Source organism: Aricia agestis, chromosome 7 (genome assembly GCF_905147365.1).
Source record: "Aricia agestis chromosome 7, ilAriAges1.1, whole genome shotgun sequence".
NCBI lineage: Eukaryota > Metazoa > Arthropoda > Insecta > Lepidoptera > Lycaenidae > Aricia > Aricia agestis.
Window position 1 is genome coordinate 9,132,413 of NC_056412.1, and position 27,226 is coordinate 9,159,638.

Below are 27,226 nucleotides of genomic sequence, written 5' to 3' on the forward strand. Positions count from 1 at the left end.
TGCTTCCCGTGAACTCAGAATCTTGAAATTTGGTACGAAGCAACGTCTTATAGCATAGATAAAGGAAAAATTACGAAAACCATAAATTTTTAGTTACATCACATAATATATATTTTTTTAATAATTTTAAACTTACTACCCATTTCCTCATAAACGCGTAGAGGTATTAAATTGAAATTCATACCAAATACTCAGGTCTATAATACCTTTAAGCTGTCGGAACCCTCGGTGCGCGAGTCCGACTCGCACTTGGCCGGTTTTTTTTTAACTTGACACTGGTAGAAGGTAATGGTTCAATGCTGTTTCCTCATATTAAAAAAAACGTCGGCCATTGCTAGAAATGTCAAAATCAAAAAATGTTGATGGACACAGGACATGTTATTTTACTGTCAGGCAGTGCGAAACATAAATAAAGCGTATTAATTTTACAATAATCATGACTTAATACTCAAAGCTAAACTGATAAAATGAAAAATTCCGTGTAAAAACGTTACTGCCACTTAAATATTTTGTTTTATTAATGACATTATGGATGGTTTAATTCACGCGGCACTGGAAGCAGAGGCAAGAAGAATTTAGTTTTTTAGATACTATCTACTATATTTTCAATTGAAACTAGTGAATTTTATTCTACTTAAAACTCTTTAACATTTTAGGTAATACTTGACCGGGCTAAACATGTGAATAAAAACTTGACTCAGTTTGACAGTGGTGTCTCAGATCATAAAATGACTTGGACTGATGAAAAGATGCATTTAGCAGAAACTGTTGATGATTCTAGGATGAAGTTTCAACGCAATTCGACTAGTTCCGCTGGCAAGTCTACCGAAAAGTTTGATCTTTTCAAGAAACTTCATAAGTTGTACAATGAGCTGAGCAGTGATGAGTCTCAGGCCAACTTTGTAAGTTATTGTAATTTTTATCTGTTTTATTTATTTGCCATGATAATGAGCAATCAGAAAACTGCATATCACATAAGGATCTTCGCTGTTGGTCCAATGGTCGCTGGTTCGAATCCCGCCGACGGAACAAAAAGTTTTCAATGTTCCCGGGTCTGGATGTCTATTAAATATGTGTATGATATAATAAAAATCTTAAATATATGTATAGTATAAAAGTATTAAATATATTTCCGTTGTCTGGTACCTGTAACACAAGTCCTTTAGGTACTTAGCACGGGGCCAGACTGACGTGGTGTGAAGCGTCCATAGATATTATTATTATTATATTATTTTTCTTTAATTTCAGCAAGGCCTGAAGACAACATCATATCTACTAGAGAAGTTACTAGCAACATATAATCTGAACACATTGATAATCAATTTGTATCCAGGAAACAAAGGGTATTCACTTTCTTTTAAGGTAAATAGTTCTTCTTAATAAGGAGATTATCCAAGTACAGGGATGCCCAATCTTTTTTGAAAGAAGAATATTTTGTCATGGCGCCCTACCCTACCTAGCTATTAGAAAAAGATACATAAATAAACATCTTTAATGGTTATAATTATTATGTTATGCAGGCAAATAATAATAAACAAATATTTAATGATCTACCTGCTTTACATGATTAATATTGTAATTTTATTTTATAAAATATTTTGTGGTTTTGGATAACAATGGAGGACCGAATTTGCACGGCGCACCAGGGCACCGCGGCGCACACTTTGGCATTTCACCGTTTTCGGCGCACACTCAAATACAATCAAGACTAAAACTAATACAAGACCCCTGGTCTTGTATTAGTTTTAGTCTTTGAAGATTAAAGTTTTTTGGACATTGATATTGTGAGAATAGATTTTAAAGCACCCGTCAGCCCTAAAAGCACCCAAGCAGTCAGATTTTTTACCATTTATGCTTAAAAGATCTGACTGGGTGCTTTTTGAACAAATTATTCTGCTTAAAGTGTAGTTTTGTTTTGAGGGAGACAGAGTGTTACTATTCAATTATAAATTGTTTTCTTATTTACAAACTGTCATATAAGATCATTATTTCTAGGCCTCGTCTAGTCAAGATGAAACTTTGATTGAAACACCCAGGTGGCCATATGAAGAGGAGGAGCTTTTAAGTTATATAGACAATGAAGAACTTCCAGTTGTTTTACTCGACCTGTTGGAATCCGAGCACTCATGTCTTTTTTATTCAGGATGTATTATAGCTCAAATAAGGGACTATAGACAGGCATATCCGAGTTTCTTATGTGATACACACCATGTGTTGTTAAGGCCCACAAATCAGGTAATAGATTTATAAAATTTTATTCTTTAATTAAAACATATATATATTACTGTCGGAGAAAAAACCCAAGGCATTTATTTCAGAGGCACAAATGTGTTGGGTTAAGTTAGAATTAGTTAACTGGAGAAAATCTGAAATGCAATACAAGAGGAGTTATATTTGTACAACAGTGTGTTAAAAGTGGGACTCCTTTGGCATTTTGGCATTCCTTTTAATTATCAAATGTAATATGAATCTTAGTTATAAATCTTTACATAGTATTTGTTTATATTCTTTCAGAGTATAATAACTGATGCAATGTGCATTGGTAGTCGCTGTGGCTGGGTGGGTGAGGAGCGAGGGGCGTTGGAAGCAGTAGAAGCGGCACTTGTGAATGCCGCAGCTCCACCATTGTGCCTTGAACCTCGACCGGCTATCGGTCTGCTTGCTGCTAGGTTACATGCAGCACCGAGACTCTTCAATACTCCGAGAATACGGAGGCAGGCAAAAAAGTTTTCCCAGGTACTTTTTGTTACATCACACACGAGGTGCAAGCAATGTGTGTCGAGTTGGAATGAAAATTGTTATGGCATATAAAACTTTGCAGGTGGCTGTAAATAGAAAACGAAAATTAGATCAATTTACGCACTACCATGGAATAGAATTGTTGGAATTGATACATCGCCAAAGAGCTAAGAATAGTAGGCAATCAGTACCTCATACGCGCCTCACTTCTAAGTTCCCGAAGAAACCACCAGAGGTAAGAAAGATGCTAAATAAAAGTGATAAATCCATACTAAGCCATACTTGTATTATAAATGCTAATGTGTGTCTGTCTATCATGCCACTTATCCAAAAATTGATTAAAGGAGTATGGGCAAATTTGTATGGAGCATGGGCTATCCGCGGCCAAGAACAATTCTTACATATTATATTCATACTTAGGAGTCCTACAATTAAAATTAAATATACTTTAAAAGTGTACTTACGCCGAAATATACTTTAAAAGTGGATAAAATACATTTTTATTTTTCAAGATATGCATAATTTAACCCCCAGCCCCAAGCGGTTGAATCCGACCGCGATAACAATAGAATAACAATAGATTTCCAAGATTCCGCGATCGAGGAATAAGTATCTTAGCTTATGTTTAGAGCAAAAGTCGGAAGGTAAGGTGAAAGGTTTTTATAAGGAGGACCAGTGTTTATTAGTACCGCTGCTGGTAACCTAACCTAACCTAACCTAACCCTTAGGCTTCGGCTTTTGCCGAGCCTTTTTGGACGGGGCCTTCTCTTCTCGGGGGGCCGGCTTTTTCGCAGTAGACGGACATCCGCTGCCGTCCAGCACGTGCCCCCCCTGCCAGTGGCCTCGCACAGGGCGCAGTTAGGTTCTGCAGCCCCGCACTCCGCCGCCTTGTGCCCCGTTTTCCCGCACCGGAAACAAGTCCGGCTGCGGTCCACCGGGCACTGGCACTTGGCAGCCACGTGGCCGGTGTCCTGGCAGCGGAAGAAGAGCGTCGGCCTCGCGGCCAACAGCGTCACGTTCGCCGACACCCAGCCAACCCGCAACCGCCCAGAGCTCGAGAGCTTCTTGGCGGCCGCGACTGGGAGGCGGATCCAACACGACCCGTCCCCCCGTGGCCCCACCCGGACATCGCCGGCCAGGCACTCTCCTTCGAGTGCGACCGCTTCCTTTACTTCGGCGGCCGTCACTGAGTCGTCAAGGCCGGCGATACGCACTTCAGCGCATGCAGCTGGCCGCCCGACTTTCACCTCTTGAGGCAGGACGGTCTTGGGCCTCGCGGCAAAGGCGTCCGCCTTCTTCTCTGCCCCCTCACCAGCGATAGTGAGGAGGCGCCCTCCAGTTCGGGCCCGGCGGAAGCGGACTTGCGAAATATCGAACTCCGCGATGTTCACCGCCCGCCGGGCCGTTTCGATGGCCTTGGCGTATGTCATACCCGCCTTCACGGCCGACTCTTCGATACGATGATTGTTTGATGAGAGCGACGGCCGCTGTAGCGGGGACGCGAAGCCTCGGCTTCTTCTTCTCCGGGGCAGCTGTAGAAGGTGTAGCCGCCCCCTTCTTCCTCTTACCCGTCGGACCCACCTTGGTCCAACGGGTCTCCGTACCAGGAGAGCTGATGGTCGCTCCCCCTTGTGCCGCCTCCTGAGCGGCCATTGACGGCCGCTTCTTCTTTTTTCGGGCCTTTTTGCCCTTTGGCGCCGTGGACGTGGCAGGGACTTCTGGAGGGGCTGCCGCTACCGACGGTTGCGTCTCCTTAGTTTTAGCCGGTTTCCCTTTCGCCTTCGGCAGAAGGGGTCCCGGCGTGTCTTCTTCCATAGGCGCAACGACGCTTGCGGGGACGGGTAGGATGTCTACATCCCGATCCCTATCCGACACCAACGGTGGCCTCCGCTTCGGCTCCGGCAGGAGACGGTCCTCCAGTCCGGCGAGCCTAGCGTTGAGCATATTGCCGAAGGTCTCCACGTTTGCACGGGAGACCTCGGCCAATAGCTCACGCATATCTCCTCCGGCAGGATGCGAGGTCTGTTTGCGCATCTCGTCCAGCTCCTGGCGTAGTACCGCCACTTGCATTTCGAGACGCGCGTTCTGGGCCTCCAGCCTCTTTATCTTCTCTGATGAAAAGCGACTCCTCATCTCGTCGAAGACCATTGCGATGGTCGACACCGACTACTTTTGAAAAGTGCCCTTAAGGTTAGCGGATTTCTTGCCGACCATCTCAATGGTCTCCAACGCCTGCTTCACTGTCTTAGCCATGTCAGCGCCCGTCTTCTCCAACACCTCTTCTCGCGCAGGAGATGGTAGTAGGGAGCCCGGCGAGGGCGGAGCTGGCGTCCTTCCACGTCCTCCTAGCCCTTCGCGCTGTTTCGGCGATCTCTTCTTCGGCTTGCAGCCTGAGGGCCTCCTCCTTCTGCCTGTTGTACGCGGCCTGCGCTTTAGCGCAGCCGACGCACATACAGGTATTTGGCCGATCTGGGCGGCCAACATTATTTTTTTGGCTTATTGTTTTTAATTCAACCCAAATAAACAAATAATGGAAGTTTTTGAATAAATAAACGTATATTTACAAATAAAAAATAGGTACATAGGTGTAAAAAAGGAAAATATTTTCTTTTTATATTTTTACAAAAAATTCAGTCTTTTTCGCTTTCTGAAGAAGTTTCTACAATATTTGGTTCTGCAGATACAAACATTTCTAACGTCTCGGGCATAAATGTGTTAGCTTTTCTTTTTTTAAGTTTACGCATGCTACTTGACAATGGATCAGAACTAAGTAGAAGGCGATTGAATATGTCTTCATTGCAATTTTCCCTAGAAAATTTTCTCGCAAAATCTTGGCGGTAATTTTTTAAATGTTTGTTTCGAGCTTCAGCTGCCTCCGTATACACGGACCGCCCGTCACCCGACGGTGACGTATGGGATTCCCCGGCCCCATCGGGACCAAGGCCCACCCGGAGAATATTTTCTTTGCTGCGATTATCCATACTTCAAAACACCGGCACCCCGGATCGCGGGCTCTCTCTCGGCAGTGAGCTCTGCCATACACGCACACAATCACACACGCATACCGGCGATCAGCCACCCCTCCCGTGTCACCGTGAAAAGGCTCACGATGGCACGGGGGAGGTGCCCAGGGATCTGTCTAACACAGGACTCCCTCCACATCGCTCCCAACCTAACCTCAACCTAACCTAACCTAACCTAAACCTAACCTAAACCTTTTATTGTATTTATTGATTTGGAAGTTTATAATGATGCATTTAGGTAAACATAAATAATAAATAATTATTAAGCCTTACATAAATGATTGGTCTCGCGCGCGCGCTCGACTATATACCGCGCTGTATAGAAAAGACAGATTTCTGAATGCGGCAATTCAATATTGTAGTGTGTGTAAAACAATGCACAACTATTGTTGTGTGCGTAGATAATCGGGTTGCCAGATACGTGACTGGTGCCCAATCAATGGGGAAAAATTAGTTGCTGTGGTCTTGTAATTTATTATTATTATATAGTAAGTGCTGATTTTTCAATCATCAGATAAACTTTACCATTGGAATAAAGTCCATTCTAAGAGAATGCGATAAAATAACAACGTTGTTTAGGTCAACGAAACATAATGGGTACAATATTGATGAGAAAACAATACAAAAACAATGGTAGGAAGTTTAAGGAAAGTTAAGAATGAGTCATAAAAAAGCAAATGTTAAATTTGTTTTCTCATTTGTTACTGTATTGTGTACATAAAATATACACTGTATTTAATATTTTTATTTTAATATGATACTCATAATTCATATTTATTAATACACAATACACATTCATGATCTAGGAACTTTGAAAACTTTTTGCTACCCTAGCTAGAGATTTTAATGCGCTCATCAACTCAGCCACTAATCATTATGTATATATAAAAAAAATAAGATATAATAAACAAATAAATAAATAAAAATCACAAACTCAGAAAAATTTGGGTATTTTTAGTTTATGGCAACTGGCAACACTAAACATCAAGCGGTACTCCGATCGGCGATCCGAATTTTCAGGTTTATATTGTTACGTGCTAGGGTTCGAGGATTTGGAGAGAAAGACCTGGTGACTCTCTTGAAGACTTTATTAACACTGCACTAAACACTAGGTCACAACACTTAGCACTAAGTCCAAACACTAATCACTAGGTCCAATCACTAAGCACTATCACTGTCCTAGGTCGTAGCCAAGTCGCAGGTTTCACTGGTTCACTCACTATTGATCACTTGTGTTCACTCCGAAATCGCCTTGATGATCGCTCGAACCGAACTGAATTGCGGGCCTGCCTGCGGCTCTTTTTATATGGCGAGACGAATTCCAGAAATTTCCCGATTTCACGTAAACAAGTAAACAACCGTGGGAAATTTCTAGTAGGCTCGGGCATGTGCCACAATAAAACTGCCGTCCTTGCGATAAGTGCAGTAAGTTGAATTTAATTTAGACCTTATGGACTCAGTCATAAGGTCTAAATTCAAACACGCTAACAAATAGAGGGTAAACACGTAAACAAACATTAGACCTTTCCAGAAGGTTCGAGTATGTACTTGCGCACCACGTGTCCGTATACCATGTACCGTAACACTACTCCCCTCTTAGAGATGCTCGTCCCGAGCATCATTGTTACTGCCATGGCAACGCGCCACGCTGTTCCTACGACTACTCCTGGTCTGTGGTCCCTTTACAGCAGCGCAAGTAATACATCTGTGGCACCAATCCTGCACATCATCTCTCCAATGCAACCAGAAGAATCGTTCTCGCACTTTCCTTAGCATCCTCTTGACGCCTAGATGACTCCCTGATACGCCCTCATGTATCTCGCGGAGAACATCTGGTACTCTTGCCCTTGGGACAATTATCTGAAAATAGAACTTTCTGCCGTTAGCCTTCTGCCATTTCCGGTAGAGTAGTCCGTCCTGAAGTATCAGACTGTCCCATTGCTCCCAGTACGCCTTAGTGACAGCGCCAGTGGGTGCAACCTCACTCCAGATTGGTTTTACGTCACCCCGTTTCTTCCATCTGATGATGTGCCGAAGGTCGTCATCTCTTTCTTGAGCCTTTCTCATAGCATCATTCTCTAAGGGCCCCAAATTACTTGTTCTCTTTGTTCCGCTCCGTGCCTGGGAGGTAACTGTTACCGGGGCCTTCTCCGCGTCATCCAGTACTCGCCACTTAGTTCTGGATTCTATTCGTTTCCCATGATCCCGGGTAGGTGACGAAACTGCTTGCTTCTTCAACTCCTCCATTTGTTCCTCGATCCTCTTTATCCTTGCCATCTGGGTCTTCTTCTGCGGACAGTTTAGCTGAAGATGGCCCCTCTCACCACACCTATAACACATGGCTTCAAATCTTTTCCTCGTAGGAGCCTTAACTTCCTTGACTTCTTCAGAGACCTTGTGGATCTTATGGGTCTGCCGTATGTCATGGCGCACAGCCTCGACTTCCAAAGCATGCGCTAATGCTTCCTTTAGCGAGGTATGGTGACCAAGTCTTACTGCAGCCCTGACCTCCAAGTCTTTGATTCCGTCGACAAATCCTTGAACAATATTTGTGTCGACCATCTTGGTTTCGGCTCCTGGATATGCCTTCCTGACGAGTTTTTCAATTTCCAACGCCCATTGTTGAAGTCCTTCTCCTGAACGTTGGACTCTGTCACGCAGTTGGGCACGGAACACGTGCTCCAGGTGTCGCTCCCCGTATCTGGATTCCAGTGCCTCCATCAGGTCTTGGAAACCATTTCCCGTATGTGGCAGTGCCTCCAGAACCGACACAGCTTGCCCTCTGAGTGCAACAGTGAGAGCGGTCAAGCATTGCTCCTCCGTCCATCCGTTTGCGGTAGCAACAGTCTGAAATTGCCGACGATAAGCATTCCAAGAAGTAGTGCCGTCGTACGGTGGCACCTTTACTCTTGGTCCTTGCGCCACACCAGTGACTCCACTAGACACCGCAACTCCCGTAGTTTCTAGGCGCACTACTCTCTTCTGTAGTTCTGTGAATCCGGTTTTCAAATTTTCCACAACCGTCTCTAACCCAGTAACTCGTTCTTTCATTACGTCGACATCTTTACGAAGCTTAGTCACCGTGTCACTAACATCCTTTATAGCTCCAAGTGCTTTTTCTTGGAGGTCTTTTTGCTGCTCTTGTGATTCTCGAATCGCTCTGATTTCAGCCTTCTGAAATTCTTGCAAAGCGCCGAGCTTGCGGTCTTGTGACTCCATCATTGCCCTTTGAGAATCTTGCAAAGCGCTGAGTTTGCGGTCTTGGGCATCTTGCAAAGCCTGAATTAACTCAATTATGCTTTCTAATTGAGGAGCCATTTGAGGGGCCGTAGAAACAACGGGTGTGGCTGGATGGATGGAGCTGGTCGACGGGGCCTGAGCAGGCAGGACTTGAGTAGGTGGAGCCTGGTGGGCGGGGCCAGTGGGCGTGGTCTGAGTGGGCGTGGCCTGGTGGGCGGAGCCAGTGGGTGTGGCCAGAGTGGGCGTGGCCTGGTGGGCGGAGCCAGTGGGCGGGGCTTCGCCCAAAGTGGGCGGAGCCTGGTGGGCGTGGTCAGTGGGCGGAGCCTGGTGGGCGGGGCCAGTAGGTGGGGCCTGTCCCTCAGTGGGCGGAGCTTGGTCCCCAGTGGGTGTGGCCTCCGCAACTCCTCTCTCGGAGTCAATGGCAGCAGCTCGCTGCGCCCTTGTCCTGACACTCCCCTTGAAGTCCTCTCTCGGAGTCAATGGCATCTCCAAATCCCACTTCTGACACCAGTTGTTACGTGCTAGGGTTCGAGGATTTGGAGAGAAAGACCTGGTGACTCTCGTGAAGACTTTATTAACACTGCACTAAACACTAGGTCACAACACTTAGCACTAAGTCCAAACACTAATCACTAGGTCCAATCACTAAGCACTATCACTGTCCTAGGTCGTAGCCAAGTCGCAGGTTTCACTGGTTCACTCACTATTGATCACTTGTGTTCACTCCGAAATCGCCTTGATGATCGCTCGAACCGAACTGAATTGCGGGCCTGCCTGCGGCTCTTTTTATATGGCGAGACGAATTCCAGAAATTTCCCGATTTCACGTAAACAAGTAAACAACCGTGGGAAATTTCTAGTAGGCTCGGGCATGTGCCACAATAAAACTGCCGTCCTTGCGATAAGTGCAGTAAGTTGAATTTAATTTAGACCTTATGGACTCAGTCATAAGGTCTAAATTCAAACACGCTAACAAATAGAGGGTAAACACGTAAACAAACATTAGACCTTTCCAGAAGGTTCGAGTATGTACTTGCGCACCACGTGTCCGTATACCATGTACCGTAACAATATTATTTTTCTGTGTTTATGACGATATATAATATTTACTGATGGTATTGATGCCAGTACCTTTCTTGTTTCTTGTAGTGTTATTATTGCATAGTCTCACTACGCAAACTGGCATTTTGCTACGGACGTAACTTAAAATTTCGAAAATTATCGACACATCTACCTCACCCGAAGCTTGCCGCGCGACTGGCGCGGTTACGCCGCATCAGGCGTATGATTTGTTGCCGCATTTGTCAAGTACTCCGACGGTATCTAGTCGTAGCGCACGCGCGAGAACAATCATTCATCTAAGTATTAAGCAATATTGGTCTATGCGATCACATTATTTCGCATTTAATTATTTTCTAAACTAAATGGAATACAATAACACGTCCAAAGGAAATGTTGTTTCTAAATATCAGTACTTTCATTTGACACTAATTTCATAAGAGGCCGCCGATAGCCCAAATGTGTCCATACATACCATACTCCTTTGGTATTGAAATACTTTGAGATACAGGCTGTATCTCAAGAACCGCTATAGCTAGACTTCTGAAATTTTCACAGATTGTGTATTTCTGTTGCCGCTATAGCAACAAATACTAAAAACAAAATTAAATTAATTTTTAAGGGGGGCTCCCATACAACAAACGCAATTTTTTGGCCTTTTTTGCTTGTTATCAATAATGGTTACAATCTTGAAATTTTTACAATATCCTTAGTTATATTTGTACTTTAATAATTAATAATAAAATTAAAATAAAATAAATAATAAATCTCATACAAAAAACACAATTGTTGGTCTATTTTTGCTCTTTAATGGTACGGAACCCTTCGAGCGCGAGTCCGACTCGCACTTGGCCGATTTTATTAGTCGTATTTGTAACGCGCTACTGCAGCTCTGAAAACGCGCGACCGCGTAAGGCGACAGTGGGGACTGGGGACAAAACGGAGTGGGAACAAATTATTTCGAATACCAAAGAGATGGCATATTTTGTCAAAAAAGCTTATTTTACGTTACCTTTACAAACAATAAAAAACTAAACAATGTTAAAAATGCTACAATATTTTGTATAGTGACCTCAGCGGATCTTGTCTGTAGCGTTTATTATTATTAACCCTACCGCTTCCATGTTTTACAAAACCTTAACGTAATTTATCGTTCTCTGTACAAATCACGACAGAAAACCAAGCGTGGCACAAAAAGAAAAAATAAATATGATTTCTTAAAAAAAAAGCTATTGAAATCCCATCAAAAACATACCTGTTAAAATGGGGCCAAGTTCCTATCGGCAAATTTTTGGCCTAAAAAAGAGTTGAAATCCAATCCAATGCCAAGTTAAGATGCACTTCATACATCATCTTCATCAACAGCCTGATCCATAATTCTTCTAAATTTGAACTTGGCAGGTTTTCGTGCTATGCGTAACACTTGATTAATTGTATAATAGATAATCAACGTTAACTGTCGACTGCTGCCGTCGACAGTCGTCGAAAGCAAGTGCCGTTCGTCTGTAAGCGCTCTTAGGTTCCCGAATTGACCAATCGTGCTCTTCCATTGAAGCGGAGCGATGATTTCGAGCATGGTGATTGGTCAATTCAGCACCGCTAAGCTCCTCTCCGCCCCGCTCCGCGTCAGTGGAAACGTACCCTTAAGCATCCCGAAACTCCGTAGAAAGGCTTCTTTGGCGCCTAGCGCAGGAGATCGGAAAAAAATTAAATACTTAATTAATAAGGCATTAGTTTGGGTCCCTGTTATTATGTAAACCCTTTGTAATAAATGAAAACTAGCTGAAGCTGAAATGATTAGATATCACACGTTTTTGTTGTCACATTTCACATTTGTATTTTTGATGTATTTAGGTTCTTTAAATATTATTTTAATGATTACATATTTTATTATTTAATATTATTATGTATGATATTTATCATTACAACTGTTTAACAGGTATTCAAACCAATCGAACCTCCGAAAATGGATCCACTGCCTTTAGCGTTGCCTTCAGAACCGAACGGACCTCTCAAACTCGCCAGGGCCTACGAGCGGCCTCGGCCCACGCCCGACTGTCAGCCGCAACTGGTGGAAGAGTATATTCTAGAAACGGAGAGAAATTCCGCCCAAGCGGGAGCGGGTTTCTTCCACATAAAGCTATCTATACTCCAGCGGCCATCAGATCAAGAATTTTTAGGGGAACTCTATGTTGACAGAGATCACGTGGAGGGAGAGAAAAATGGAGCTGCATGCCGTTTTGCCTTAGGTAAGTCATGTTGTCCATCAACACCTAAGTTATACAGTAGATGCTTTACAATGTTTTCCTTTGTCGAACTACTTTTCGTATTAGTCAAGGACAAAACAATATACAACGTGTAATGTGTATTGGTATTTGGTCAGATTAGTATGAGAGCCACGGATTTTTTTTAAGTTAGAAAAAACATTTTGAGAGCCAGTTTGTCGATCAAATATGCCATACATCACAACATTAAAGGATCGGACACCGGTGTTGGGACACATTGTATATCCATTATATTATATCCATAGGGGGAAAAACTATGATACCACTTTTCTTGTTGTTAAGTCTCTATAATATTCTCTTTGCATTTTTCTATCAATTTTATATCAAAATTATTGTTACAGGAACACGACTTCAAGCCAATAAATATATACAACAGTTTACCGAAATATTTACAGAAGAAGGACGCAAGTCTGTTAGGATAAAACATATTGTACCTGGTCAGTTACCTAGAGTATCTTTTACCGGAGGCATGAGAGAAATGGTAAGTTAATCAACATTTTACAAAAAAATAAAACTATGGAAACAACCAAGTGAATATTATATTGCGTCTAGTATCATAATATTAATACTTGAACGAAAAACTTTGTAACCCTTTTTACGAAAAATGGAGAAAAGTAGGTGCATGAAATTTTGCACAGTTATAGTTTTTTTTTTAAATGAAATAAGGGGGGCAAACGAGCAAACGGGTCACCTGATGGAAAGCAACTTCCGTCGCCCATGGACACTCGCAGCATCAGAAGAGCTGCAGGTGCGTTGCCGGCCTTTTAAGAGGGAATAGGGTAATAGGGGAAGGTAAGGATGGAAAGGGAACGGAATAAGGGAGGGTAGGGAAGGGAATAGGGTAGGGGATTGGGCCTCCGGTAAACTCACTCACTCGGCGAAACACAGCGCAAGCGCTGTTTCACGCCGGTTTTCTGTGAGGACGTGGTATTTCTCCGGTCGAGCCGGTCCATTCGTGCCGAAGCATGGCTCTCCCACGTCAAAAGTTTATATGGTGAAGGAGTGCATCGAACTAATATTATGATTTTGAAATTATGCTTTTATCATACATTTTTTTAACAAATAAAACATTACACACACTATAACACACACACACATGAGAAATGACATATTTTTGAGTGACAAGCCTTATACATACGAATTATACTCTTTTATTTATGGTTGAAGTCTGTTGACAACAAATTGAAAATGGATTATAGTTTTTTTTATTGAATCTTAGATACTATTACTTATTAGACAATGCTTACACGGCCAGTCTGAGATCAGCTAAGTCCCAGAGACAAGAGTTGAAAAAAAAATGATAAAGTCAATATTTTTTACAAAAATATATAGGTAGTAGTCCAAATGTCGTTGAAACTAAAGTCTAATTTCGACCATTGGGCGATCTCTAGTATTAATTTATAAACTTCAATCCATCTTATCCTAATCGCAAACAAAGCTCCTTATGATGTTACCAATTTAACAAACAGAAACCATAATATATCTGATTTATCATATAGGTTTTTTATGTCGTTAAAATAATAACCTAACTCATACATTAGTAAATCTACATTTACATAGTGATCACATTTGTCTTCAAGGCGGATCATTGAATAATGTAACATAGTCGTGGAGCCGAAAGTTTTGATGTGTCCTGTATGATTTTAGTCATCACAGCAACTCTTACTACAGCAACGGAATGCAGCGGCTGCGGCTGCGGCAGCGGCGGCGGCGGCGGCTGCGGCGGCCAGCAGTACCAATGTTACACACGCCACCAGTTTGCCAGTTGTGTTAGTATAATCACACTATCACACTAATACATTTTTTTTTATTATAAAATTGTGGCCGTCTATGGACTGTTCGTCCATATCCTTTTTTATTACTTTATTACTTTTTTAATACATATTACTAGACGTTCCGTATGGCTTCATCCGCGTCAATTAGGAATTTCACAGACAAATTAGCACAAAAATGGCCTATGATCCTTCGCTTGGTCTACTTTTTATTTGTGCCAAATAACATAAAAATTGCTGCAGTAGTTTGTGAGATAAACTCTTCAAATGATTTTCCCCGTTTTTTCCACATTATTCTATGTTTCTTGGGATCTATTAATCTTAGCGTGATAATATATAAAAAAAAACTCATTGCGGGAAAACATCGCAATTTCTTTTCCCTAATAAACCGCCGGTAACATCGCGGTGTGCAGCTAGTATACATAGTAATAATATACTATACTTACTACCTTTGGCCGCGCTTTGTTCGCTTAAAATACTATTCTTGGAATGCAAACTTTGATCCCTAAACTACACGATGTAATAAAAAAACCCTTTATCAAAATATATTTTTTACCACAAGAAGAACATTTTGCAGCAAATAGAAGTCGCCTATCTACTACTTTAATAAAATCAGTCTAGTAGTTTCCGCTTAATTCCCTTAGGGCCAGTGCAGACAGAACGGAGCGAAGCGGAGAGGATTTTATCAACGCACTTGAAAATAAACTTTAAAATTATGACACTAAAGTGCGATAAGGGATTCCCGCGTATCCTCGAGGACGCGCGAGCATTTCTTGTAAGGTTAAAGCATTTATGCACTTTAGTATACTAATTTTAAAGTTTATTTTCATGTGCGTTAATAAAATCTTCTCCGCTGCGCTCCTTTCTGTCTGCGCTGACCCTAAGTTTGTCTGGTTATACCTCTAAAGTCTAAACGAATGATTTTTCTCAACGTTGAATTGAAATTTCAGGACCTCTACGATAGCTACGCCTAATGTGCATTCGGCGCCGAGGCAGTTACCAATATTGGTAAGTTTTGACGATTTTATAAAGTGGACTAGTTGAAAATAAAGCTTTACAATAATTATTATATTCTGCAAGAACTAGCCAGCTAAAAATACTTACAATATTTATGCAAAATGCGAATGTGAGTTGCGTGCAATTTCTAAACAAAAGTTTCGTCTTTAAGATTAAAATCTAGCGATCCCGGCTAATCACTTCAAGCCCAGATCATCAATTGGATGCTGTAGGTATATACTATAGACATTAGACTTATAGTGTTTCCACAAAGCAACTCTTGATTCTCTTTACATATTTTTTTCCATTAGCAGGCACAACTACAACAGGTTGGCGCTGGCGTGACAGCGGTTGGCACTGTTGTGGGCGCAGTTGGCACGGTGGGCGCGGTTGGCACAGTGCCAGTGGGCAACGTCACCGCCGTTGGCAGCGTCGGCAGCGTCGTCAACGTTACCAATGTCGCCAATGTTGCCAACGTAGCGAACGTTGCTAATATTGCCAACGTCGCGAACGTGCCGACCCCGGTCTCAGTGGAAACACTGAAGCAACAACCGTCACCTAGCACGCCTAGACTTTCCCCACAGGTATTTATATGTTACACATAGTATTTAAATTATATGAAGTGTTCTTGCTCCGATTAACAAACTATTAGGCTGCGTTTCCACCAGAGATGTGTAGCGAGGAATGTGTTTTTGAGAACCAATAGAAACGCTTCATTTGCCTGACAACATTCAGCGCAGCGATTCTATAGGATCTTAAAAACACATTTCTTGCAACACATCTCTGGTGGGGAAACGCAGCCTTAGGGCAGCGTAAAAGTTTTTGTGTTGACTGTACATTAATAAAATCCTTTGTGTTTTTGCCTTGTTCAATCGAGAATTTCCATTTTAAACAACCTGCGCAAGCATTTCTTGTATGTGCCTGCGTGTATGTGAGTTTGTCTGTATCATAGTAACTTCCTAGCGGAGGATTCGGTTCCGACGACGATGAATTTGTTTTACTTTTTTACATCTGTAGATGTAGTCGTCTAACAAAGTGTTTGTACCAGGTTCATAATGCTCACTCGGCGCAAGCGTCCACGAACCAATTACTGGCTCAACAATTGACTAACCCACCTCAACCACTAAACCCTCAGAAGATGCAGTCGGCCATTATCCATATACAGAACCCACTAATGTCCAACGCTGGGACGTCGCAGGTATATTTTTGTATTTAAATGTTATAATATCAACAAACAATGCCGCTAATGCTCTTGTCCATTTTGAAAAATATCTCTATATTTACATGAAACACAAATTGATATAGCTGTCTGTTTTGATGCAAGGAAAGAGTCACTACACAAACAGAGAAAGCATCGTGGATTAGGGTTATGAGATCACAGTCAAAACAGTGCTTGTGCGAAAAAAATGTTATTGTAAAAATAAGGCAACGTTTTAAATAAATTATACCATTTTTCCAGGTACAAAGCATACAATATACAACAACTACAATGTCGCAGCAAAAGGCAACCGTCACAAAACCGAGAGCAACGAATCCGGCTATTAGCGCGCTCGTCACAAGCCTCATGAACTCCGCCCAACAGTTTCAGCAAGGTAAAGGTAAAGGCTGCGTTTCACATTTCATTTTTTTAATAAAAACAATTTAATAAAAAAATATTTTTGTGTAATTTTGATTTGGCGAGTCCATTTTCGTTGTTTATTATTATAATAATCATTCTGACATGAAGTGAAGGTGAGAGCCTTGTAATAGAGAGCTTCTTAATTTAAATTCGGAGTGCTAATCAAAAACAATCGACAGCATTTGTTACCCTACTTAATGTAAAACGAATTGAGTTATCAAAATTCTTCTACAATTTTTTCGAATGATATGACGAAAAATTTGTCAATTGTTTCTGCTTGTCCCACTTTCGTCTTTCGACCGTTAAACTAAGCATTTCCATAATTCTAGCGGCTGCCAATCAGAATGCGGCTAAGGCGACAGTGAGTACGGCGAACAGCAACGCGACGATACTGAATCTGCTGAACAGCGCGCCGGCGGCCATGTCCCACAATGAGCCGCATGACGCGCATAAGCTGCTGCGCACCGTGTCGCTCACCGGCGCGCGCCTCGTGCCCGCCTCCACCACCAGCCACACGATACCTACGTACACGCATCAGGTACGCACATACGCAAAAATATGTTACGTACACGCGTATCAGTAGGCCTACTACGAAACTGTTTTGAGACTCAAACAATCGGATGAGAATGCCGCGTCGTGCTCTAACAACAGGTCATTTCTCGTTTGTTAGATTAGGACGCGGCATTCTCGTACGATTGAATCTCAAAACGGTTTCGTGGTACGGCCCCAGGTGCGCAAATACACGCATAAGGTACGCACATACGCAATAATATGTTACGTACACGCGTATCAGGTACTCATATACACGCATGAGGTACGCACACACGCAATAATATGTTACGTACACGGGTATCAGGTACGCATACACACGTGTCAGGTACGACATACGCAATAATATGTTACATACACGCGTATCAGGTACGCATATACACGCATCAGGTACTCACAAACGCAATAAGATGTTACGTACACGCGTATCAGGTACTTACATACACGCATTTGGTACTCTTGTACACGTGTAAAACACGCCTACATGCACGTAACAAGTACTCTCAATGCTTATACACGCATTAGGTACGCACACCCTTGAAATAGGCACATACACGCTTCAATGTATGCAAGATATACTCGTCAAGTTATAGACATGGATCAGTACAGGCACAAAATTCCTTATTACTTATATCATTTTGTACTAGTAAATAATATTTCTTAATATAGTGTAACTTTGCAGGTTATGAGCTATACCAGAGACAACGAATCAACGAACGTGTCGAGCAGTGAGAGCGCGTTATTGGAGAGGCTAATGGGTGCGGATACGGTTGCGGCAACCCCCGCGCAACAGCAAGCGCAGCCGCAACCGCAACAGCAGGCACAAGCGCAACCAGTATGCCATTTACAGGTACGCTTCTCTTTATTTACTTAAATTACTGGTAAGTGAACATTCCGTTACATATATTTTTAGCACACCTTTGAATCTCCTTTTTTTAATCCATTCGGAAACGGGACGTTTTTAAGTCGAGTTGTCTGTTCGTATATGTTTATTTATTAAAAATCCATTATCTTAATGATTCTACTATAAATGTCGAGATTTTAAAATGTGTGATATTTTTAGGGTCTCAGTTTGACGTCACTTCAAGGGCTTCAAGGCTTGCAGGGTATACAGGGTTTGCAGAACGTGCAAGTTCAGATACCGGGCCTGTCGGCCCCGATATCGCTGTCGTTGAACGTGTCGGGCGCGCCGAGTGGCCTGCTAGTGTCGGTGCCGCCTACCACCTCCGTGGTGCTCACCAACCAACCATCCGTACTCTCTTTACCTATTGGTACGTATTTTTATCTCTTTACCTATTTTATGTAGCTCTACGCTGTGTTGATATGCCATATAGTTGTTGTTCAAATCCTAACGGCGCAGCTATAGTAGCTAAAAGAGAGCTAGTGACATTCGAATAAACACAAATGCCAATCCAACGCCATAATTCTGTGCCCGATAATGTTGAAAGTGTTATCTCTAATATCAACAATTTTAATAGGCATTAGGCACCTGTTAATGTTAGAACTTATCTCTAAATTCTGAAGAAATTTCGAAGACGACTTCTGTCGCACGTCGCAGACAGTACATGTTTGGTGTTTTGTTTTAGTATACATATTTTTTTACATATATAAACACTTTTATAGTAATATTATGTTAATCTGTATGGTAAAAAAATAAGAATAATTAAGTGTTATCCCGTAAATTCCCAGCTCAGCTGATGTCTGGCGGCGTGAAGGGCGGCGTGCGCGGCGGCGCGCTGCAGGTGGTGCGCGGCGCGCGGCCGGCCCGCCTCGCCCGCCCCGCCCCGCCCCGCGCCGCGCCCGCACCCGCCACGCCCACAGGTGCGTACACTCTTAGTTTTCCTTTTTTCTTTATATTTAAACAATTTTAATGTATGTGCTATCAGAGAAGTTGATTCCTAGGCAGATGGAGGACCTACGTAGTTTGGTCGTGTTACGTCAAACCCAGTCAACAGACAACAGTTAACATTGAATTGACATGATCCGACCAAATTAATTTGGCCGGTCAACTGCCTTTGAATCAATTTCCTCAATGGTACATAGTTTAAATAAAGTATATGGAGGCCTTAATGTAATGACTATTGTCCAATCGAGGAAATTGATTCGTGTCTACTAATCACGGACCTACGTCATTTCGTTGGGTTATGTTTGTAGGGAATATTACGCAACTTATCTGACAGTACATCTCTCAGGTTTACAAAAAACTACACGACGGGTCACACTAGCTTACAAGCATTACTTAGTAAATGATAGTAAGTATATATCTCTTTTTTCAGGCACAACTCAATTCATTACGCAGGCACAGACGCAAGTTTTGAACGTGCACCAAGTGCGGCGGAAATCGAATGCGGACAGTTCATAGTAAAAGCTGTAATCTTAGCACTGCCAGTGTATATAGCCTGTACATACTGCATGTAGATAAGTATATAGTAGTCACGTTAAATTAAAAGTACTGGATATTATATTTTTAATTAGTAAAATATTGAGCAACATTAATATCGTTTTATGGATTGCGTTTTAAAATAACAATTGGTGCTGTTTTTTAAATATATTTATTTGTGCTAATTTAAGTTTCGTGAGGTCTGGAATAGTGTATAGCTAATATTATTAAATAGTTTGAGACCCAAAAACGTTTGTTTAAAAAATGTTTAAGGGGTAAAGCACATCTGCAGTAGCCCTAGCATGGCGACAGTAGAAATACGAAAGTATAGATAAACTGTGGAGATAAACTGAAGTTGCCGTTCCGATCTTTGCGGCGGCTAACCGCGACCGACAAAAAACCAAATATAATGCCACTTCATGACATAAACTATAGTTCTAAAAATTCAAATAAAATACTACTTAATGACATAGACTATAGTATATACTCTATGTCATAAAGTGGCATTTTAATTGAATTTTTGTCCGTCTCGGCTAGCCGCGGTAAAGATCGGAACGGCACCTTCAGCTGTTTATCTCCACAGTTTATCTATACTCTCGTATTTCTACTGTGGCCATTCTAGGGTCACTGGTACTAAGTACCATGCTGCTGCTGCTGTTGTAGACATTTGCCATAATTTGTGACCTGGAAACATTATTTCTTTTGGAAATGTTTTACTCCCATAATGAGCTTTTCATTTAGACTTAATTGGATACATTATTATACATCACAGACAATTTCAGTGTTGTGTATTTATACGGCAGCTTAAAACTGAACGAGCACTAATATACCTCTAGAAAGCAATAAACTAGTGTAATCGGGAATTTTTGACAATTACTTATAGGAATAGAACTAGGCAGATTTAGAAATTATGTGCTTCTTTTTTTGAAACGTAGAATAATTACTGTTGTGGACTTTTTTTATTTAAAAAAATCTTGGATATTTTTTTTTCAAGAGAATTTTGCTCTAAATGTAACTTCATCGACAGTCGGTCGGTAAAACAACACTGACAGGCTTTTACACCCGATACGTAACGGGTAGGCGGCTTGCTTTTATGGAATATACGTAGAGGCCGCAAAGAGAGCGACCGAGCGAGGTGTTATGCTCGGTCAGGCCGGAGCCCACGTGATACATTTCAGATGTCGTATATATACCGACGCGCTCAGATAACTTCGATAGCGCGATGCAGGAATGTTAGGCGAGTTGTGGGTACCGCCACACTTTGTTTACTTAAATGGAATTTACTAAATTGAGTACTTTTCCATTATCATAACAAGTTCAAACGAAGGTTCGAGAATCTAAGACCTCAGATCAGTCGGAATATACTGAGCCATAGCTTCTACCGTAACTCATTTAAATATTACTAATTATATAACTCATAAAGCTGTAATGTAATTTATCGTGCAATATATTCAAGAAGGCTGAAGTATGATCACATCGAAAACTATACAAACCTACAAGGATGTATGTATGATGTATGTCGAAATCAGAAGCAATGTCCCCGCCATCTTGTAAAATGTCACTTAAAAGACAGTTGTTTCACTTTCAAGCTCTTCTGTTAATGTCATTTTAATGTCTTGTATGTGACAAATGACAATAATAATAACAATTGGCGTCTTTTTTAATGACAGCTGTTGTGTATCCATGACAGCTGTTGTGTATCCATGCCACCCAACATCCCTGTAGGTCTGTTTAAATCGTGTATAGGGTTTTTTTATTGTTATAATCCGGCTACGGAATATTAATTCGCAAAATCACAAATGTAAATTAAAAATAAGTTTGTTCACTTTTCGAATTAGTTAAAATTTTCTCATTTTTTTTATTTGTAACAAACATATTTCGTCTCTTGCTTGCATTATTTATATTTTTAAAACACCAAAATCATGCATATACCAATAATTAAATTAAATATTTAATATAAAGGTGCAGACAGAAGTGTATTCTGCTATTCTTATGATCTCATTTCTCTCTTATAAATATAAATATAGTTTACAAAATGTTCTTTGCCTGACATTAATTATTTTAATTCAAAATCGGTTTTTTCCTTACCAAATCTTATGTTTAATGCATTCGAAGACATAAAGTATTCGCAGTCTTGCGAACTTCTCTTGTAATATGTAATTCTGTGTGACAAAATATGTAAATAGTAACGTTAAGATGTTTAATTACATATGTGCAATATCGAGATAGTTGTCGCTCGACCAGCTCTAAGCACCGCGTTAAAATATGTTTATGTCGCAGTCATCTGGTTTAATCTGCGATTCGATTGAATGACTAGCGCATTTATTGAATGACACCATTCAATTGAATGACGCAGCCGAACGTTGATTGAACGATCGTAACTCAACGTCCAACTAGTTAGCAATTCGTTACATAGCCCTTTGAAAATAGCGGACATGAAATCAGTCAGGTAATTGAACGTATTTCATTTTTTCCTCCTGCGGCGCTAGTAGTAACTAAAATAAGTATGACGTCAAACAGCTCACGCAGCTGATAGCACTGTGTTGATATTTTGTCGATTAAAAGATTGAAGTACTTTATTTGTAATCTATACTAATATAATAAAGCGGAAGAGGTTGATTGTTTGTTTGAACGCGCTAATCTCAGGAACTACTGGTCCGATTTGAAAAATTATTTCAGTGTTATATAGCCCATTTATCGAGGAAGGCTATAGGCTATATTTTATCACGCTAAGACTGATAGGAGCGAAGAAATAGAGGAAAATGTGGGAAAAAATTGGGGAAATTATTTGGCTCGTCTCACGAACTACTGGAGCAATTTTTCTGTTATTTGGCACATATAAGAATTAAGAAGGAGACCACGTGAAGGATCATAGGCTAATTTTTTGTGGACTAATTTGTCTCTGAAATATAGTAAAATAATAAAAATGTCTAGTAAAATAATAGAACAGCGTGCATTTACATATTATTACTACCCGCCAACGGCTGCTTGCAAAAATTATAGTCTATACTCTATACTTTTAGTCAAGACTCGACAAGACGTTAAACACGTCACAGTCAAAGTCTTGACTGGTTGTCCTTTAGAAATTCAATTGAACAGTGTCATTCAATGAATGGGCTAGTCCAGGGTTTCCCAAACTTATTTGTACTGTGACGCCCTTGGGACTTTGCCATTTCTTTACGACGCCCCTCAACCCAGCCCCCAATAATACTTTCTAATTTTAGTACCAGCCTACATAGGTTATCTAAATCTCATATCTTTAAACGAGCAATTCTTGTATATATATAGACGATTTTTTTTTCACTTTTGTATGGGCAAGGGCCCGAGCGTCACGAGTTTCCCCATACAAAAGTGAAAAAATTTTTTGGTCTTTCAGCGCTGCTACTTTCACAGTGAACTCTCTACAAGGAACACGTACACATCCTAAAGTATTATCACTTATTTTTGTTACACTCTGTATAAATAACTGTGCGTCGCGACGCACCGGGGCCTTGGGAAGCCCTGGGCTAGTCAATTAATCGAATCGCAGATTAAACCAGATGACTGCGACATATACATACAAAGCTTAAGTTACTCTGCAACAATTCCAGGTGCAATTACTTTTATACACGTGAGTCTGTGTGCGTGCGCGTACTTAAACGGTGCTGTTAACCGATTTTTCAACTGCGTGCTTGGTCCAGCGGCAACTTTGTTGATGGTACATTGTGATGCGTGTACATGGATTGCCTTGGATATGGTACTTAAAACATAAAATGATTCCCATATTATAGAATTTTGTAATAAAGAGTCGAACCAGAAACGAATCAGAAAAGACGCCGCCGGGGTAAAGAATCGCCGCCGCGGCGGCGCCGTGTGCGAGGGCAAGTAGAAACCCATGGATGAGTAATGGAGCGACTGCTATACTAGCGCACGATCGTGCTGCGGCTCAATTAAGAACTAATCAAAATCGTATCAGTTTCAGGGGTAAGGCTGCTTATTTGCATTTGGCTGAAAAAGTGCAGGTGATGCACTTTTTACATGCACACAATTACGTTTCACATTCATCTCCTGTCATTGTCATCTAAAGACAAAAGATCATTGTAGCACAGTAAGTTGTAATGTTTAAGTGTAAATGTTAAACTGGCCAACAATGTTTCAAGCTGTAAAAAGCCATTTTATCATTTTCAGTAATCATTTAGCACATTTAACGCGAATCGACCTAAATAATATCCATCACCTATAACAACACCACACAACTTATATCCGTCAGTTTATATACCCTTTTCACATAATGATCTACTAATACAAATAACAAAGCAATAATATGATTTTTTAAGGTAAATATTCCACATAGAAAATATTAAACCGTGTTATGCAGACTGCTTAAGTTAAATCTTCGTAGAGTGCAGAAATATTTCGTTTCTCTTTCTAGTTTCTATTACTTATAATAATCAGTTATGAATGATGATATACACAATAGGGAGCAAGACAATAATATTATTTCATATTGGTCAATGTTTAGAAATTTAAATGAAAAAGAAAACATTAAAAATAAAAAATTAAATATAAAAATAAGCTATAGCTTTACAAAACTACCTTTGGAACTAATTTCTCGTCTTAACTTAGTTTTTGAGACTAAAAACATCTTGCAAAATGTATTTGAGGATGTAAGAAAAGTCAATTACTAGGCCACAACATGTAAATGTAGCAAGTATACGTTCGCGGCTGATGGTTTGCGAAAGAAGTATGTTTTAAAATGTATGGAGTCTGGTCCAAATTTCCACCACCAACGAGATCTATATAGTAAAATTGTCTACTAAATACTGAATCATAACGCAATCAAAATACCCTGTCAGTGAAAAGTTATGGCTGAATAAAAAGTCGTGTTTTTTACCATTTTGTATGAAAAATATTGTAGAAGTAATAAAAATGTATTGAGTTTGGTGCAAATGTCCACAACCAATAACACTTATGTAATGGTCTTGCTAAATACGGATTCATTATAACTGGACCGCAACCAAAAATATCCTGTAAGTAAAAAGTTATGACGGAATTAAAAAAAATTCTACCATTTTATTCCATGAAATAGTGTTAATATGATCCATTGCAACTTTTTAACTACTCAATCTATGTCGTGTCGTGTATGTCATGTCGCTTGGCATTTCCTATTAGGTTTTCACAGAAATAGATGAATACCAATCAATATTAATATATTTTTCACTCAATTTTTTTTTCATATGATCATAATTTTTTACTGACAGCTTATTTTTAATTTGTCTCTTATTGAAAGTTGCTCTATATTTAATGGACAATAAGTGAATATGGGTCTCGTTAGTTGTGGAAATTTGGACTACTTTATTCATTCTCCTTTGTCATAAATGTATAATTGTTAAGTTTAGTATACATTTTGTACGGTCCCTGCTAACATTAAAGTTTTACTTTGTAAGACCTCTACTTCGAATAACAACTGCACTGTAACATAACAGTCATATAAATAATGCCACCATGCTATTGGGTGTCAATATTCAATAATAAGCATAAAAATGCGTCTCGCACAGCATGCCTGCAGTAGAGAAGCGTCCTAATCCTTGTTTTACCAGTCCTATAGACCAGCGGCGGCGCCGCTAGTCGCCAAATTTGTAGCAGAGGCCTGATACTATCGTAAAGCTTCTATTATGCAATCGACCATCATATTTTGTGACATGACTGAATGTCTATTCTTATAAGTTTCCACGGTAAACGTACCCACTAACTCGCCCAAGAATTCGCTAACGTTGTAACAGCTGTTCATGAGAACCTGGACGAACGATTTGAATGATGGTTTTTCATTATTTTGGGTTATCACTATTATTGCTTTGTCATAATTTAAAAACTCTTTGAATCATCTTTAAATTACAATTTAAAGATGACTCAAAATGCATCCCGGTTGTAACATTTAGTACTTAACACTTAACAGTATCAAAATCTAAAGATTACTTATAGTTACTATTTAATACAATGAATATTTAAAATTTAAATCTTTTGAGAAACGATAGTATTGTGTATATTTAGACGGTGTCTCTCTTTATTCTCTAAAACAAGGCCACATTATTTCGAATTAAGTATTTATATAATACAATATAATATATTATTAAAGCCTATTTGTAAACACTGCCGTAAAATGAAGACAGCAATAAGTAATTTTAATTTTGACTTTAAAAGTGCTATTAATGTTGCGTGTCCACTGCATCGGAATCGAACCGAACTTTGGCATCTGTTGACAGGTATCTGTCTCAGTCATCTGGTTCAATCTGCTATTTGATTAAATAACTAGCAAATTCATTGAATGAAACTACTTAATTTAATGACTAAGGCCATCTCACCTAGACATTCAATGAAATAGCAGATTTAACCAGATGACTACGAGATATCGATTAATATGGAACAGCATGTTATTGTCATCATCGTTAAGCTTCAGCCAGTATTTTGTAAAAAAACTGAGAGGCCAGGAGGCCTACTACCAAACCGTTTTGAGACTCAAAAAGCGAACGAGAATGCCGCGTCCTGCTCTAACAACGTCATTTCACGTTTGTTAGAGTAGAAAGCGATATTTTAGTTCGATTGAGTCTCAAAACGTTTTTGTGGTACGTCACCTGATTTCGAGGAGGCGCGCTTAAATAATAATATCCTAATTGTAGGGATCAAATGACATGATATGCAAATATCAAATGTATACTGTAAAAGTATCTATTGCCATAGTAGTAGAGATGTATTTGACACAGTCATGATTATTTCAGAGCATTTAGTTGTAGTGTATACCCTCTTAATAAGATCCGCAATGTTTATTAAAGAGACGTTTCATAGTTATACTTTTACATAGTTATATCCTTGTCTTTTAAGACACTTTTCTAACTGATCGGACAAGGACAGAACATTGTAAGAGTAAAACGTCCCTGAAGTGTGGATCTTTTTTTACTAGTGAAGGGTTTAATTCCTAAGTTATATATGCTGCCTTGTAAAAACTCAACAGCTAAGAGCGCTAAAAGACGAACGCACGCGTCGACACTTGCCGTCGACAAGTGCCGTTCGTCCTTAGAGAAATAAATAGCTTGAATTGTGGTTGTGGTTTACCACTTGTGCCCCTAAATATACATTTTACAGAAACTGGATTAAGAACAAACATTTTGTTCCCTCATTCAAATGTAGTGAAAGTATACCTATCCCCCATACTAATACACATTTTTTACACGATATGTTTGTCTTTGTCTGGCAAATTGAAAAAGATACTTAACAGATAAAGACAGAGGACCTTGATTAGATAAACGATGCGTAAACATATTTATTTATAAGGAGGCTAATGCCTGTTTTGACCAACCACCTCCTAACGCTAAGTGTCCCCTGGTGGCCATTAAGTGTACCTATCTTTCAAGATATAATGATTGTCCTTAGACCCTAAGAATATTTGCAAAACATAAGGGTTTTATTAATATTAGGTATTAATATTTGCAAAAACATGTCTGTGTTAAAAATACTTGACCCTAAAAAGCCACTAGGGGACACAACGTATTAAGGTGACGTCGCGTTAAAGTAAAAAAAACCGTGTTGGAT

General features: G+C 40.3%; 1 protein-coding gene across 6 annotated transcripts; it reads left to right on the forward strand.

Moving 5' to 3' along the window:
* The first annotated feature begins 388 nt into the window (after nucleotides 1-388).
* LOC121728932 (transcription factor SPT20 homolog) lies at nucleotides 389-19,729 on the forward strand. Of its 6 annotated transcripts, none has more exons than XM_042117266.1 (18): nucleotides 389-564; nucleotides 657-902; nucleotides 1,249-1,362; nucleotides 1,996-2,235; nucleotides 2,515-2,736; nucleotides 2,822-2,974; nucleotides 12,000-12,309; nucleotides 12,687-12,826; nucleotides 13,993-14,114; nucleotides 15,068-15,125; nucleotides 15,425-15,697; nucleotides 16,162-16,311; nucleotides 16,573-16,711; nucleotides 17,061-17,269; nucleotides 17,963-18,130; nucleotides 18,344-18,551; nucleotides 18,970-19,101; nucleotides 19,557-19,729. In XM_042117266.1, the coding sequence occupies exons 1-18, from the start codon at nucleotides 529-531 to the stop codon at nucleotides 19,640-19,642; spliced, it is 3,006 nt and encodes a 1,001-aa protein (XP_041973200.1). In that variant the 5' UTR covers nucleotides 389-528; the 3' UTR covers nucleotides 19,643-19,729. The 6 variants fall into 6 exon arrangements, with proteins under 6 accessions (XP_041973200.1, XP_041973202.1, XP_041973201.1 ...); XM_042117268.1 differs by having other exon boundaries at nucleotides 16,573-16,705; XM_042117267.1 differs by having other exon boundaries at nucleotides 15,428-15,697.
* Nucleotides 19,730-27,226: the final 7,497 nt, after the last annotated feature.

Coding starts and splice junctions, on each gene's coding strand:
- LOC121728932 (XM_042117266.1), top strand. CDS start 529: ATGGATGGTTTAATTCACGCGGCACTGGAAGCAGAG. Junction 903..1,248: donor ATGAGTCTCAGGCCAACTTT/GTAAGTTATTGT, acceptor CTTTAATTTCAG/CAAGGCCTGAAGACAACATC. Junction 18,131..18,343: donor AACCAGTATGCCATTTACAG/GTACGCTTCTCT, acceptor TGATATTTTTAG/GGTCTCAGTTTGACGTCACT.